Genomic DNA, 17,562 nt, shown 5'->3' on the forward strand with positions numbered 1-17,562 from the left:
AATGCGAAGGAGAAAAGCGTACACAGAAAGGACCGACATGCAGAGAAGGAAAACCCAAGGTACTGCATGTTCTACTAAATAAAACAGGAAAAGGAATGACAACAGAGTGGAAATTGTTACAGTTTGCAAAAATCAGTGACACACAGAAGACAGAAGAAGAGCAAAAACAGACCAGAGATAAACAGATCATACTGGCAGATAAAAAAACAGACAGACACGTGGCCATGAGTGAACAGAGAGATAAGAAAATAAATACACTTAGTCTTTGGAGACTGCTTTGTTTGTGTGTTTTGCAAGTTTTCTGCAGACTATTCTGTAACAGAATTTGATGAGCAGGGTATGCTCTGCAGTTTCTGGAAGCTGTGAGTCACTGAAGCAGCTAGCTCATCCAAACCACAACAAATTAAACCAAACCAGGGGTACACACACAAGCTCTACATCATTCACTACACAAGCATGTTGAAATGCTTATACACGCACATAGGCCTATACACACAAACTCACACAAATATAATGTACACACTGCCGTTTCCATGCATAACGTCAGCACAATGTTAACTTTGCCCATATGAGTCATACACACACTGATAGGAATTCAAGTTAACCAAACCACAAACTAAAGACTCTGTCTCTTCCACATACACTCGCACAAAAACACGCACAAGAGTTATGAAATAAGGATGATTACTCCATGCAATTAGCCAAGTTTCACTCCACCTCTTTTATTAACCAGTAGGGGGCATAATTTGTGCATCCTACCTTGTGTGAGTGGGGTTGGTATGGTGACCTGGACTCCATCCAGACTGCAGAGGTGACCACAAGGGTCAAGGGTCACCACCCCTCCTGTGTTATGGATAATGATGAGAAAGTAGGGCATCAGGATACATATTCAGTCAAATGTATTTATAATTAACATTATAAACTACAAATTGTACATAATAATGCACTACAAAGTATTTGCCTGTGGAAGGAGGCTCCTAAGGACACAAGCAATTTTAATCATATCTTACACACGAAGCCAGAGCCACAGTATCTTCACAACAAGGCTTTACCCACATAATGAAATAATTTCATTGCAAGTGAAATGACATCAACCTCCATTAAAGATGAGACAGTGTTCTGCCTCGATGGATAATACCATCTGTCAGTTGCATCACTGTGCAAAATGTTGTTCAAACGTGGCCTTGTTCGCTCTTAATCTTAATGGAGAAACTAACCACACAATATGCATCGGTGTGATCATACGGCTCACAAATTCCAGTCAGTTAATGAATCCTTCCTTTTAAAAGCTAGTACAATAATTCACTGCACTTTTCTCATGGCCAAGAAGAGGCAAAACTGTGTTAATTCAGAGGCTTTGCCCACATAATGAAATCATTTCATTGAAAGTGAACTGACATAAACCTTCATTGAAGATGAGACAGTGCTCCGCCTCGATGCCAGGCCCCTGGATTGTGATGTCTTGAGGAACTGGGGCATCTTCTCTGCCTATGCGGGTCACCCCTGCAAGATCAAGAAATACACATGATTAAAATTAGAATAGAATAGATAATAGAAAACATGGTTACAAATATATCTATAATAATAATTGATTGTGTAGAGCTGCATGTCTCTCTGGAAACCTGGTCAATAATAGCTTACATGTATTAGTCAAGTAAAGCTGACGTTAAATGCATAGTTGTATTTTAGAACCACATTGATGTCCTGTGATCCACACTTTAAATCTGTACTTCAGTTTTATGCATTTAAACTTGTTGTTATTCTTCATTATGAAAATCTAGAGAAAAATAGACCCTCAGTTTTTCTTATGCCTTGTTCACATTGTAGGCATTCCTCACTGAAGTAGAACTGCACACCATACTTGGTGATTGTGAAAGTGTGTGGAAATGTGGTGAGGCTTGTGCAAAGAAAACAAATGAATAATGTGAATTATTATCTGCCTGTTGTGATCATTTAGCTTACAAATTCCAACCAGTTAATGAATCCCTACATTTAAAAGCTAGTGCTAGGTTTCACTGCACTGGTCTCATGGCTAAAAGGAGGCAAAACAAAAGTGTCTTTCTGTAATAGCAATATAAAGAGAGCTTTGTGATCCACACAAGTTAATTTGGCAGTAATATCCTACTATGGAATACTCTATCTTTGATTGCTTTCAATCTGACGTCAGTCAGTTTATATAGGTATTCAACTATCTGCAGGCCATTGAATTATAATGAATTATACAAGCTTGTTTGTGCTTTTATCATGTTGTGCATCTCTCTATCTTTGCTCTCGTCTCCTCGCTATTATGCTTGGCTGACTAACCGGAATAGTAATTAAGCTTTGCACCTGTTTCTTGCTTACTTGATAAATGTGGGTGTAAGTAGGCCTATGTTTGTTTATGTGTGTGTGTGTGTGTGTGTGAGAGAGAGAATGAGAGCTAAAGTGGGGGAGTGATTGAGGGAGAAGACACCTGTGGATGGCTGATGATAGAGAAACTATAAATATCTAAAATAGGCCGCCATTATGTCGCCATATTCATCCAGTGTGTGTATGTGTTTACACATGCAGTACATCATGCATGCAAATTTGTAGTATAAAAAAACAGCTTGAACTAACTCAAGTATAACTTCTCCAAGGAGTAGTGTGGATTTGGGCCTTAAAGTTTAATGGAATGGGTGCTTTCTGTTAAGAACTGTCAGGAAAACATTCATTGTGAGTCATCTATTGTTTCACTTTACTTATCATCAACCAGATCACCATGATACACACCGTATATCAAGTGAAAGGTGTACGTGGTGTATATATTTATTATTAATATAATTATTGTATTTTATTGTCTTTATGTCTTGCATTCTTTTTTTTATCCATCATTTTTTTTAACCTGTCCTTTACGTTGAGCTGTTGGAACAAGTGAATTTCCCCCAATGGGGGATCAGTAAAATCTATCTATCTTATATTACCTTATCTTGTCTTTGTTTTTCCATCTGTGTTTTATAGCTGTTCAGGTTGTATTATTTTAGCAGTGTGAAGTTTTGTCCTCATCAACTCTTGGACCAGCCTTTGCTTGTACCAAAAAGTGGGACAATTTTTGCAATGCTAATATAATACAATTTTTGTGCATGTAGTATCCTGTGTAAATGTGTGTTTCCAGTCTGAAAGAATCCTTTGGGAGGAAGTAGTGTTGTCTTCTTGTCTTGACTTTATTGCGACCAAGCATAGAGTATCAACTCCAGGTCACACTCCCCCACTTCTCATGTAACCATGGGAATGAAGTGTTGGATGGGCGTGGAGAGGGCAAAAAGAGGGGAGAAGCAGAGTGCAGAAAGGCAGCTTTACACGACTTGAGAGAAATTACATTCATTTAAAAACTCCATGGTTCTGCAATGGCAAGTGAGGAGAAGATGGATGGTTACTGTTTGACCTGGTAATCCTAAACCATGGAATTTTGGAGTTTTTATGCTGTAAGTGTGTTCTTTGTGTGTGTGCGTGTGTGTGTTCTGTTTCTGTGTGTGTTACCTTCTTTCAGTGGCAGCAGGGTTATTGCCACACTCAGCCTCCCGCTGCCCAGGCTCACCAGATGAGGCGTCGCTGTCTGGACCTTCAGCCCCTTCCCAGTGTCAATCAGGTCCAGAGGCGGAGACTACAAGGTCAAAGGTCGTTTTCACATATAATTGACTATTAGTCTTAGTTCTATGAAATTTGATCGATAAAAGCATTCTTTAAAATTAAGTTAAAAAAAATAAATACCGTACCATAATTAAAATACTGTGTGACTATGTGTGCGTGTATATTCTCTTACCTTGGGTTCAACTGGAGACATCTGATCTAACTCTGGTTGGAACATCATCTCAGAGTCCTTCAGAAGAGAAGGAGAGAGAGCAAATAATCTGCTCAGACCACAAATGTTTTTATTGATGATAGTATTTGATATTCTGTTTTGAATCATGTTTTATTTTCACAACTTTCAAGATCATGTCATTTTTTATATGTACTCGGGTCTTAAGAAAACTTTATATAGACATGTAACAGGGTCACACAATTACGCCCATATCTGCATAAATCATAGCCTCTTACACGCGCACACACAAAGAAAAAACAACTGAGCATTTCATGCCCAGCTGCTGCCACATGAGAGGAACTCCCTGTGTGAAAGTGTTCCATGGGGAAAACACCACTTGAGAGGACACACACACATGCGCACACACAAACACACACACCCAAGCTGGTTTGCTGTGGGAAGGACTGGCTCGAAGTGTTCCATGAAAACAGAGTTCCCACAAGTTGATGGTTATGGTCTGTCATCGCGCTGCCTGGAGCTTTAAATGTGTTTGTGTTCTTTTGATCAAGGTCTTTTTATTTAATGTTCCACATCATATCACAGGTTCAAACAACTGCAAAAAGACGGGTTACAATTTCAATTTGTATAAAATATCAAAAGATGTTTATGATCCCCAGAAAATGATCCCTTGGAGAATCTATAAACTTTCCTCTTGTGCCTCAGGACAAACGTTGGAATAAATCAGTGTAGTGTTTGATTGGTCAAACACTGTTGGGATGTAACACAAATTTCTGCCTATAGGGGCCACTAGTTGCGCTTTTTTAGTATGTGTTATGCTTCTTATTATTTTGTAATAGTTGGCAGCAGAGTCAGAGATGAAGGAAATAAATCAAGCAAAAATGTCTTAAGGGTGGGAAAAAGCAGGAAGCCATAATCAAACTAGTAAAAAAAGTAGGGCAGGATTAAACTGGCACTAAAATGAGGAGAATGTTAAACTATTAAAAGGAATGAAAACAGAGTGAGATAAAAGTAAATGTAATCAAAACTGCCCCAAAAACATGCCTACGTTTGATTAAATACACTCACATCCAGTTCCAAGAACAGCGCCTGCAGTACCCTACAATTCCATACAGGAAAAACACTCCTGCTTCTATTTCTGTGCACACACACATTTAAAGGCACACACACAGATGGATGAGTGAATACTTCTCACCAAAGCAGGGATGATTACAGAACATGGGAAACCACCCTAACCACATTTCCTTCTCCACCTTCTGTCATCTCCTTCCTCTCTCCTTGTTGTACTCCCCTTCCTCCATGTTATCCTGTAATAATCCTATAATAATATACACAATCCAGCTCACACTGCTTTTACCACTTGTCTCTTTGTTTTCTCTCCTTTCACTTCAGTGCGATCTTGTTTTTCCAACCCTTCGTCTTCCCTCTTTTCCTCCTGTCTCTTTCTTCATTTCTCCTTTCCCTGTCCATTCCTTCTGCCTTTTTAATCTCATTCTCTCTCTTTTCCTTTCACAAGAAAAAAGGAAGCGTGAATCAAAGTCAGCTCCGTGCCACTTCCCCTAATTCAGCTCTAACTTCCTCTCTGAGGTCATTTCCTTAGCTGCTTTGACACCCTTTTTGCCTTTAAAAAGACACACACAAGCAAACCCCACACACTTGCTATTCTTTGTAAATCAGCCACCCGTATAACCCCTGTGCACACACAAACATCCATAAATAAAGTCACACATCAGCTCTTTTTGTTATCACATAGAAGATAAGAGGCCCAACATTCCACAGATTTTTTTCATCACTGGTGTAGACAAAGCAAACACGCAGTGTATGATGGCAACATCAGCTAGACAAATGTAAAGGCACTACAAAGAAATGGAGGTAAGAGTCAAATTTCAAAGTCCAGTGGAGACCTTAACGCTCCACTTCAGTCATATGAAAACCAACCTTCTCTTTTATTTACTCCATCATTCCTCCTCATTGTCTCCACTTTGCTTAATTTTTCCTCCATTGTCTTCCAAGTCCTCTTCTTTCACCAGGTGAGCTCCAGTCTGGGCAGGTAAAGACAAGTCTTTGGCCTTGTTGTGCTCTAGTTTTAGCAGAGCAGTGAAGTGTGTCAGCCCCCTTCTAGATTTTCAGATTTCAGCTTTGGCACCCTGAGGGGTCTCCACAATCTCCAATCACCTAAACTGGTGCTATCAGGGCTTCTGGACTAGAGAGGTCAGGTATGAGATGAATGGATTCAACTTCAGAGAATGTTTAGAGAAACTTTAAACACATCATTTACTTGTCGAGACCTTACTTTATTTCCCTTAAATTTAAGGTTGCTCCAATCAGTATGTTAATCGTTAACCGATACGTTGACTATAACTTCAGGGATCACTTGTTGTAGAGGAACCTTGGAGAATTACGACGCAGTTCTACTTTTTTCCTGATCTCTTTGGCACTTTTTAGCATCTTTCAGCTCATAGTTTTGGTGTCTTAGCCAGCAACTTTACTGTATTAGTTCATCTAACTGCTAAGCTCTGAAAGACCTACTGTAGGCTTCTTGCAAAAAACAGCAAAAAGAAGTTAGCAAATAGCTGGTAAACATAGCAGAGCTTTAAGTAGCTAAAGAGCATAATGATTTCTAAAGGAGTTGGTTGAGACCAAAACAGAGCTAAAAGAGATATTGGACTTGCATTCATCAGGTGGCCAGAAGCAGGTCTCAAATTGTAAAGTTGCTCCATGTTATCTGAATGGGTACATACCTAGAGCTAACATGCTAACATGTTTGACACAATAACCAGCCCCTTATACACTGCCAGCAACATAGTCCACAAAGAGTAGCATGGAGGACAAAAACTCAAAGATCAAACATATGATAGCCAACTGATGATAGCACATCATCCTTGAATCTAGGTTAGACAAATTTAGAGAAACCACCTAAGGTAAGCTGGATTTTCATACAAGCCAACAACAAAATTGTGACAGCCACTTCCCACAATAACATGAATATGAACAACCTCACTGACGGAGTAGTCCGAGTCCATGAGATGGTGTTAGAGACGGATGCCCGCATGATATACCGAACTATCGTTCTCTGCCATCTTGCTAGCTCTAGCTTGAGCACGTCCTCCCTATGAGTGCATGGTCTGATTCTACAAGCGCAGGTAGGCAGGTATACTGTAGGTACAAAGACAGAATTATTACAGCCAGAGTCATTACATTTGACCAACAACCTTAACCTTTATTAACACCACATAATTTAGCTCGGATGACCAAGTCCTACTTTTAGCACATGACAACTATGATTCATTTGTCTTGTGATTTATTGTGTGTTCTGTATTGTTCAAATTTATGTAATATGTCTCTGGTCTAACATTCACATAACATAATGTCACATATCCATTACAGCTAGCCAAAAATAGAGTTTGATGGTTGAATATTCTATAATGTATATGCAGTGGTTTTCCTGGCAGCCTATATATCAAAGGGCAAGGACTGTTACAAACTTTTCTGTACCCTTTTTGTACTGATGTTTAAACACAAATCTTAACTTAACCGAGTAACTCTCTAGTGTTCCTCTGCTATTGACATTTTCTGTCACACTCTGGAAACATTCTGGGATATGTAGGTTATCAAATAAACATATGAGGCAGACTAGGGGAGAGAGGTAAAGTTCAGTTCAACATTTCATCACAAACTGTTTTCAAACCTGGAACAGAATGATATGAACGACTGGGAATGATTTCAACGGTAAATTTTTCCTTTTATGGGAATGTTGACTAAAGGGAAAATATCCTAAACGCGCAGGCCTGACCGAACTTTCAAAACAACTTTAACACTAAATCTGATGTACACCTGAAGTAGCCTTTGAAACAACTTAAAACCAGCTAACACAACAACATTTTCTAAACCACTAAGAAAAAGTAGAAAAGAACTCTTTGATCCCATCTGTAGAACAGCTGAGTCTCCCCAAAATGCTCAGTTTCTCCTGCATCTGGAGGCCGAGATAGAGGGAAGTAGAGAGAAATATGGGGTATAGAAAAAGATAAAGGACTCAAAAAACCAGAGGGACAGACAAAGAATTCTCAAACTGTTTCCTTTCATCTTTTTATTTTCTTCATCCTCTGCTTTCATCCCTCATTTCATGTTCTGAGTCGCTTCTCTTTTTCTATTTCCTCTACATCTGTTTTGTTTTCTCTCTGTTTCAATAACTTTCTGCATTTTTGTTGCTGTCTGTTTCTATTGCAGTCTGCTTTTTCATAACCACATGTCAGGGCAATCCAAATGTTGTTAAAGTCGCTGATTCGGAACAGATTTTTATACAAGTAGAACACTAGTTTGGATGCTTTAGTCACTTGTATGTTAAATATTCAATATGGCAGTTTTTATGATAAACATCAAGCTATTGTGGCTATTTTGGAGCTCTTCGCTGCGATTGGATATCAAGATATAGGTACCAACATCAAATACAATGTCATGAAGCAGACAGACCAGAGCTTTACAACATGCAAAAGACAAATCCTCACAATAACTTTAAACGCAGACATTCAAAGTTGGCAATGTGCTTCTTCTGTGGCTGCTTTATTAAAGTAGTCTGCTTTGGCCTTAGGCAGTGGGTGTTTCAATGCAGGCACCTCCTCAAGATGATGGCTATGGGCTGGTGTATAAACTTGACTGACTAGTGGAGATGTGCTGGGAAATCTACATGCTGTCATGGTGATTTATTAATTGGTTGTAGACTTGCTACAGAAATAAAATCCGCAAAAACCTAGCCATGCAATCAATTTTCTATGATGCTAATGTGTTTTTGAATCAGGTTGGTAATGTTTGTTTCGTTTTAAAAATTGTATCCATATTTGAGTTCAATTAGTTTTCGGAGCCTCTCCTTCCTCTTGAAACAAACAAGCTGTTTTGCCATTCAAAGGTTAGCTACATTTGGAGTGACCGCGTACCCCCTCTCCCACATGTGCGATTCCACGTTGGGGAGCGACCGCACTGCACTGCCACTCCAAAGTTGTAGGAAACATGGCTGCTCTAGGATCGGTTATTCGTCCTTATATGTACGAGCCAGAATCGCCAGGAGGTTATCGTATTGAAATCTTAACAACGATGAAGGCAGCCTGAGTTGTATGACGGTGAATGATGAAAAAATGTGACTAAATGGAATCCTGTGTTTGAGGATCACTTACCTTTGTGTCTCTTACTTTATATTTATATAAATCCAAAACAAGTCTTTTTTCTTTTCATCTAATCTCAATCCCATCTCTGTCCATTTATTTTTTGAATATTACTGGTATGTTTTGTTTAAAAGTGCTGTCTTCTCATATCCTGGGAACCAGAACAATCTGCCTGCTCATGTTTTATTTACTCTGGCAGATGTGTTTGGTTCCCCTCCTGTTCAGATAAAATCTGAACCAGGAGGATTCTTGTTAGACCAATCACAACTGTTTATCTAATACGAGGCAGATTTAAGCGTCTTTAAGGCATTTTTGAAAGACTAAGTGTTGGCCGCTAATCATGTCATGTCAAACTTCTTCGTATTGTGTTAAACTAAAAGCAGCACAAACTGAATTTTGGAACTGGCAGCTTAGCCCGGCAGCCTAAGCCTTGAATGTTTTGTTTCATCTGATTGGTTAAAAAATGCCTTAAGCGATACCAGACTAGAACTTGTGTATTGGTTGGTTAATTTGCTGGGTTTTCTCACACAAAATTTCCTCTTAATGTATCTCACCCACCATTAAAGTATTAAATTCCACATCCTCGCCATGTCTCTATCTGTCCTCATCTGTCTCTCTCTCCATCCCTCTATCTCCCACTAACATCCCCTCCCCTTACATTCCAGCGTTACCCTCTCCTCCTCCCACCTGACAAAGCCAGCATTGTATCACAGATGCTGTTTAATATGGAGTCCCTCTCTCTGTGTCCTTCATTCAGAGCACATCATAAGGCTAAATGGGGTTATCGTCCTCCCCTTTCTTCACTACACTCTACGTTTTGTGTGCGGTAATGTCTTCAACAGGCATTCATTAATTCAATATATTCCTTACGCATGCACATGCACCATAAAGGTCAACATTCCAATACAAACAAGACACACATGCACACATAGGCTATCCTTTAGGACATAAAAGTGACTGATCTATATAAAAAATTCTTCATCGTGTGTTTGCACGTGTTTATGTCTTGGAGTTTTTCCATGCACGCCTGCGTTTGTGTGTTTTGGTAAAAACTCTGCAAGCCGATTAACACAACTTGACCTTGAACCTTTGCTAAAACACAACAAACATCCACCAGCATTGTCCTCCAGCTCCAACTCTCTCACACTCCTATCAGGTTTTTCTCTTCCTTTACCGAAACACAAGATCCTCACAGGAAAGAAAGTCTATTGTTATTGCAGCTGACTCAAAGTTGGAGGAAATCTAACTTGAATTTTTATGGAGGGTGTGTGTTTCTTTGGAAGAGACCAGACTACCTTCACCGCCATCTGTAGGGGATCAAGTGATGTTTGGGTTTCTAAAGGGTCCGGATATGACAAGAGAGACAAGGAGGGACAGTGAATTAGAGGGACATCTAACCCACATTAGTGGCATAGTTAACAGTTAACTGCTGTGATTCCTGGATAGAAAGAAAGATGGAGGCGGAATGATGGACTGTGAGATAATGTGAATGTAGGGTAGACCGGGAGATAGAAAAAATGAATCCAGAGATGAAGGGAAAAAGATTAATGGTGGATTAAAAAAATGTTTCCTGCAGCGGCACCAATGGCCCCAAAGCGAACATATACCTGGTGAACACATAAGCAGCACATGCTCAGGAGGGAATACTCAAAAGGACGTCTTGAAAACACAATTCAAATTCAATTCTCTACAGTGGAAAACAATGATGCTTTCAAGTGCTGTTTTCTACCTTGTTTCCATGTGTTCGTGCACAAACAGTAGTTTTTCGGCCTATAGATAATAACAGCTCTGATCTGTTATCTTGCAACAGGTTGGTTGTATCCTCTTGGTTTCTACATCATGCACAGACCCAACTTTAAGTTTGATGATTTTAACATTAGCTTAGCATTCCAGATGCAGTTCTGCTGTTATGAAAGCACATATGGAGATTCAAACATTAAGGTTTCTCTATTCTAAAAATACCAAAGATACAGATGTGATGCTATCTGGGTAAAGTTCTGTGGTTGAACCCACCAACGACAAACCCACAACCCAATAATTACACTGAATTTAGAGCCGTAATATGCGGCATACAACTTGTTTCCACAAAAACTGACAGGACCAACTCCACATAAACCAAGTGTAACACTGTATGTACTAAAATGTCAGATCAATTTAGATTCATATACACAGTGTCAGATTTAATGCCACCCTTTTACACACACTCACATACCACAGACATCCTCATCACCCATGCTTAAAAACCTGGGTTGTTGAAAAGGTTGGTGTCAGGAGTTAGTGAGACGTTCATGTTGGTCTGGTTTCTTACATTTGTTGGTTGATTTCCAATATTCCACATGATTGGTTGCATTATAGAGAAGCAACATGTGATATACAGATGTAGATTATATCTATGAGCCATGGAACAGTTTACAGTAGGTGAACCAGCTTGTGCCATGTATCGATTCACTAATTTTCCAACTCACCAAGTGCACCTCTCTTTCTAGAATTGCAGCTGTTAATTTTCAACATAAACATTGTTCAAATCTGTACATTTGTCTTTAAATTGTTATTTAATAACACAGAAAATGCTCATTTAATCAAACTTTTTGTATCACTGTCCAAGTACAAGAAAAGACAATGACTTCACTCAAGAAACCTTTCCATTTGTTTCTCTTTATGTTAACTTAAATTCTGCACTTTTATATGTGAAAACTGATATCTAGGTGGGTTTGGCGGTTTGTATTATCTTTTTTATGACTTCTAGATAGTATCACTGATTAATATGAAAGAATAGTTTCATAAAAACTTCCAAATATTCCAATATAAATGCCTGGTCATTTGCAGTCGTGTCTTTATTCTGTGTGTTTATGGGAACACACACCATATAAGTCTTGATGGAGGGTTTTTAATCAGCCTAGAAACAAACAAAAGTTCTCCTGTATTTTATGTGCTGAGAAACAAATCCGGAATTAAAGTCGGTTAAGATTGAGCCTATTGGTTAAACAGCTCACTTAAGGAACAAACACTGCAAAGAACTTTCTGAGCTCTGGATTAAACGTTAGCTACTGTGGAAACACCATGAAAAATAAAATAAAATGTCCTTATTTAAAAGAACACACACTGGATTCATGAAATTGTGTATAATTTTCCCTAATTAAATACGGACTTACCATTATTGAAGCTGGACTGACCACTCCTGTCATCGTGCAGGAAAGGAGGCAGTTACGCAGCTACTCCAATATCCACACACCAAACTCCAGGAAAAATTTAGTCACTTTTACCCTTTGTTGTGATTATAGCCTCTCTCTTGACAGCGAATACATTCCCCGTGCAGACTGGGAAACCTGCGGATGCCTGAGAAACACGGTTAATCCTCGGTCACATCCGCACACACACAATTGTAGAACACACACTTCAAAGGTACACAAACGTAAAAAAGCCGGCGGCCTCAGCCAATTGCGACGTGCGGAGGAATTTAGCAACAGCTGGAAGTGGACCTAGGGAAGGAACAAGGGGAGGGAGTCTCTCTCTCTCTCTCTCTCTCTCTCTCTCTCTCTCTCTGTCTCTAGCACACTGACTGACCCACACATGCACTCACACACACTCACTCATAATGTGCAGGTGTTAACAGACCACCTACACTTGACCCCTCATTCTCGACGGCTCAAGAGAGAAACCTTCAGGCAGACAAAGAAATGGAAGAAAGGGGGAGAGAGAGGGAGGATAATAGTGGGACAAAGAGAGAGAGAGAGCATTCTTTCAGACCTACTTGGCAGCAATGATAAGAAAAGAAACCAGGCTAAGAAGCGTGTTTAGGTTATGATATTACAACAGGAATGCAGTCTAGTCTCCCTTCATAGGACACAATCCAGTCCTGGTGAAATATTCTGTCTGTGGAAAAAGATCCAGACTGACGCACAAACAACTGGAACGACTCACATGATGCAGGATGATGATATGAATGGTTGGGAAATTTTAAAGTACTTTCTTTCCTTTGTGGGAAAAAGCCTATTCAAACGACAAACTGTATGTGATAGGCTTTTTACGCTCACTGAAATATATAGCCTACCTGCAGGAACATAATAAGTCTTGGTTAAACTAGGCTAGGATTATTGTATTAAAAAAGTACGGAAGCCCTTAGGGGACATGCATCCATACATTTTATTTATTCAGTTTTCCTGTGATAACGAGTCATTTTTCGTTCGTTTATCAAGATCTCGGCAGCACTAATTAAGTTGAGATTTTGAGAAACAAGAAAACAAGCTTTGTTATCTGGAGAAAATGGGCCAAATTAATCCGTTATAATGGGCAAACCAACTGTTTTCCCAAGATAATGAAAAAAAATAAGTTGAGATCTTGAGAAAACAACTGAAATAACACGTTATCACAGGAAAGCCAGCTATGTTATCCCGAGATAACAACAAAAACAAGTTGAGATCTCGAGAAAACAACCGCAAATTACTCGTTATCACGGGAACATTTAGTAAATAAAGAGTATGGATGCATGTCCGCTAAGTACAGAAGCCCTTAGCAGACATGCATCCATACATTTACATTTGTTCCATTTTCCTGTGATAGGCTCAACTTTCCTCATCAGTGTGGGCAATGGCATCATGGCATGTAATATCACAGTGACCTGCATATTGTTTTATTTTCTAGATCGACGGAAAATTATCCCATTATAACGAGAAAATTAGTTGTTATCTCAAGATAATGGTCCAAATGAATCCATTATGATAAGGAGAAATAAGTCGGCATCTCGAGAAAACAACTGAAATGAACGTGTTATCACAGGAAAATGGGAAAAATAAGTCGAGATCTTGAGAAAACAATCACATATTACTCGTTATCATGGGAAAACGGAAGGATGCACGTCTGCCTAGGGCTTTCGTAGTGTTAAATAAACTCTCAGACAGATGTATCTCGTTGTAGATAGATGCCAAATCTGAAAATGCGCTCTAAAAGATTGTTGGATATTTGGAGGAAAGTGAGAATAAATTGAGAACATACTTCTGGTTTTGTTCTGTGATAAACAATATACTCCTGAACCACACAAAAAAACAAAATGAAAACCAAAAATATCCCAAAAAAGGTGACGTATTATACCTCCACTTGCAGCTAATAACATTCTTGAATAGTTATCAATCAAAAAATGATGTTAATTCCATCACGCATAGCCTATGCTGCAACATGTGGAGCTATTTATATGATTATATACCATATCACACCTCAGGGGCACAGGTGCAAACAGGCCCAACATGTACGCCTTTCTGACAGGAACATGTCAACTTTCCCAACAGGGTGTGCAGTTTATGGGATGTTGTCATCAAATTGTAGATATATTGAAGCACATTCAAATTTGCACCTACATATATTAATTTTCAACGTTTTCCATTAAATTAGAAAAACATGCTTCAGCTAATTTAAGCTTAAAAAATTGGCCTGTAGGCGTTAGCGGCGACAGGTTTCCATGACTTCCAAAAAATCCGAAAAATCTCAGCTACATGCACGGTCATGCATCAGTCTGAGGACATCATGGAGAATAAGCAGATGCCAGCCGTTCTGTATCACAAGTAGGTTACATATTTGGCAGAGGTTCATGCATTTTCCACAGTTTGTAACAGAGGTTACATAAGTCAACAACCGAACTATAATACAACGTAGGTCATGCAGAATTCTGTTTAGGCTGCGCACAGGGACCACAACTAAAGCGTAAAGAGTGATGTGTTATTATGGCTGGAAAAAAGTCTTGAAAAAGGTCCTCTGGTTAGGACTGAGGCCAAGGAGGGTTTGTGTACACACAGACAAACAGACAAAAGGACACGCACACACATGCATATCCATAGCAGTGGGATCTTATCTCTCAGGCACTGCAGGATCTCTTTGTGGATAAACAGGAAGAGAGCTCATGCACCCAGCCCTGCTCCACTTTCTCCACTGCTCCTTCCTCAGGTGGTATGTGTTGGTATGCGCCGCGTGGGCTTTTTGCTCGTTTTTGGTCTCGACTCTATATTAACAGATGAATCCTGGGAGCCAACAGTCTTTAAAGAAGGGAACAGCTAAGTTTCATCATGTTAATGCTTCTTGAAAAATGTCCCTTTTAACTTTCTTTCATGTCAAGTGTTTCCAGAAACTATGCAGCTATTAAGCCTTCATGGTTGCTTGCTAGCCTGAGAGCTGTTAAGCTTTCTAATGACATCATCCCCAGGCCAATGGGTTTGAGAGGGCAGCCGAATGTTTGACAGCATTCCCAAGTGAATTCCACAAGTGCCATGTGATCCCAGAAGGCTGAGCAGGAACTCTGGAGTCGTAGGAAAGGGTGGTCGTTAGAAAAATGATATTTAATTTTGTGAGAAATCCTGCATTTTACTGCTTTATGTACACTGCAATTTTTCCAGTCTACAAAATATCCAGTGAACCGCTCAACGTCAATACTCTAAATTGAAACCACTACATTAGGAGTGGTTGACAGTTCATTTAATCACACAGGAATCTCTGGTATCATCATTGACGTAAGGCTATGAAGATTTTAGTGGGTAAAACTATTCCACTCACATGCTTTAATAACAAAGTAATGACAGATAATTGGACGACTTTGACTCTGTTTCTAGCTTAAGGGTAAGCCAGGTATAGTCATCTGTTTGCAGTAGTGTGGTGCAGTGCCTCTACTTGTTTTGGCTCTTTTTTCTCACCTAAATCCATTCTGTTAGATCTTGTACAGTCAGAAGATACATTATCACTTGTTTTTTCAGCTGTTTCATTATCATAGTCAGCATAGTCTAAAAGAGACACTTACAAATGTGTGTGTAATGGATGTATCTGACTTAATCCACTCTGGTCACTGACATCACTTAACCCCAGGGATATAGCAGCGGTTAAATGGACTCCATTTACTCACAAGTGTATTTGCAGACTAGTATGTAACCACTCTTTTAGGGGGTTTAAATGGCTTTCCAAGTATAGTTGCACATCTTTTTAACGCAACTAAAGCACAAAGTGTGACAATAAAACTTTCAATGCAACGCCAAACCGTTTTTTCTTATTAGAGACTGGAAACTGCAACATGTGTTCGCCTGTGATGAAGCCAAGTCTGTGTCTGATTTATGTGGCAAAATGTTTCCACTGGACTGTTTTCTATAACTTGTGAAGCGGGGGATGTAAAAGGAGGAAAAAAAATCTACATAGACTGCGATGCTAAAATATTTTTTGAGGAGCTGTGGGTCAATGTTTGCACCACTTTCAGCAGAGAATGTTTGTAGAATAACAGAATCTTGTCCAGCACAAATGCAATTTTATAAGACTCCATTATGATCCTGGAGATCACGCTTGAGTTGTCATCTTCTCCTTTGAAACCTGGGAAGCCAACAAGGATGCAGCAGAGTGAGTGTGAGAGAGATAGAGAAGACAAATCCAAACAAAAAAGGAATGCTCTCCATCAGTGAAGCTGCTGCTCCGCGCTCTTCCACTTGCTTGCCATGGTATGTGTAATTACTCCACAATTAAAGTGCCTGTGCTCGTGACTGTGGGTGTTGGTGTGTGCACCTCGCAATGCTGGGTGACCACAGTCAAACATGTCAACAATGTGGCCTGGACAGTAAAGGCCGTTTGACACAAGTGAGCGAGGGAGTGTAAGAATACAGGCAGAGTTGATATGAAAGAAAACATTTGAGTTTCCTGTAAGAAGATGCAACTTCTAAAGAAAAAGCAGCTGTTCAGAAAAGTCTGTTTCTCTGTTTTTCATGATAACAGCTAACTTGATCTTTCCTTCTTCTCTGTTCCCTAACTGCCTCTGCTTTGTAAATCACTTTCTTTTTCTTCTGCTGTCTCTCTCTCTCTCCTCCTTTCCTCCCCTACCCTGACCACAGGAATGCAAGGCGACTGTCACTGCCTATGTCATGCATAGTAATCACTGGGCCCACAAGGCACACACAGAAGCACAGTGAACACACACTAATGCAGGTACACACACAAAACATTTCACACTACAAAACTTTTTTCCCTTTGCTTTTTCTACATGACCACATGGTCTGTTTTATAAGCTCGATGCAGACTTGACATCTCCGGACATGCTCATACACTGTAAATGTTTTTCTATTCCTGCATGTCTAGTCCAGGTAAACACAGCATAAACACTATAAACATAAACATTTACAGCTGTGTGTATGTATGGGTACACATGTTTATGAGGATTCTGGCACACGTTCCTCACATTTTTGGCTGCCCTTCTGTTTCCCCCCCCTAAGGTGCCATTGTTTCTTCTCTAGTTAAAGTACACAGCCCAACTATAAGTATAACGTATACAGTGCTGGCATCATGGGCACCTCCTTTACAACGTGTGACTTTGCTTAACTTAGAAACAGAAATATGCTGCAGCTGTACTTTTCCTTTATGTGCATTTAATTATGGGAAAAACAAGTGCATAGTTAAAACCTCAACTTTAGCTCGCAAGCCAAGTGTTTACAGTTACTGGTGCGAAGTAAATACAGTGTAAACAAATTCCATTGCCCTCATGTTAAACATTTTCTTTCAAACATTGCTATTCTTAAAAGTAATAATCTCGAAGACTTTCATTTAAATAAACATCTGTTAAGTCAATATCTATCGCCGAATGAGGTAACACAATGGGGATTGAGCCTATGGCCCACT

General features: G+C 39.5%; 1 protein-coding gene across 2 annotated transcripts in view; it reads right to left on the reverse strand.

The window, feature by feature from the left end:
* The window catches only part of phldb2b (pleckstrin homology-like domain, family B, member 2b), a 40,949-nt gene extending 28,657 nt beyond the window's left edge, over positions 1-12,292 (reverse strand). For both annotated transcript variants that reach the window (XM_069667592.1, XM_069667591.1), the window contains exons 1-5: positions 12,087-12,292; positions 3,782-3,838; positions 3,499-3,622; positions 1,405-1,503; positions 760-843 (exon numbers count right to left, since the gene is read on the reverse strand). In XM_069667592.1, the coding sequence (XP_069523693.1) occupies positions 760-843; positions 1,405-1,503; positions 3,499-3,622; positions 3,782-3,838; positions 12,087-12,119 (397 nt within the window). In that variant the 5' untranslated portion in view covers positions 12,120-12,292. The remainder of the gene's footprint in view (positions 1-759; positions 844-1,404; positions 1,504-3,498; positions 3,623-3,781; positions 3,839-12,086) is intronic.
* Between the last annotated feature and the right edge of the window lie 5,270 nt (positions 12,293-17,562).

The sequence above is a fragment of the Semicossyphus pulcher genome, unplaced genomic scaffold, assembly GCF_022749685.1.
Source record: "Semicossyphus pulcher isolate SPU_LCO1_2020_fin unplaced genomic scaffold, fSemPul1.0.p SCAF_18, whole genome shotgun sequence".
Classification (NCBI taxonomy): domain Eukaryota; kingdom Metazoa; phylum Chordata; class Actinopteri; order Labriformes; family Labridae; genus Semicossyphus; species Semicossyphus pulcher.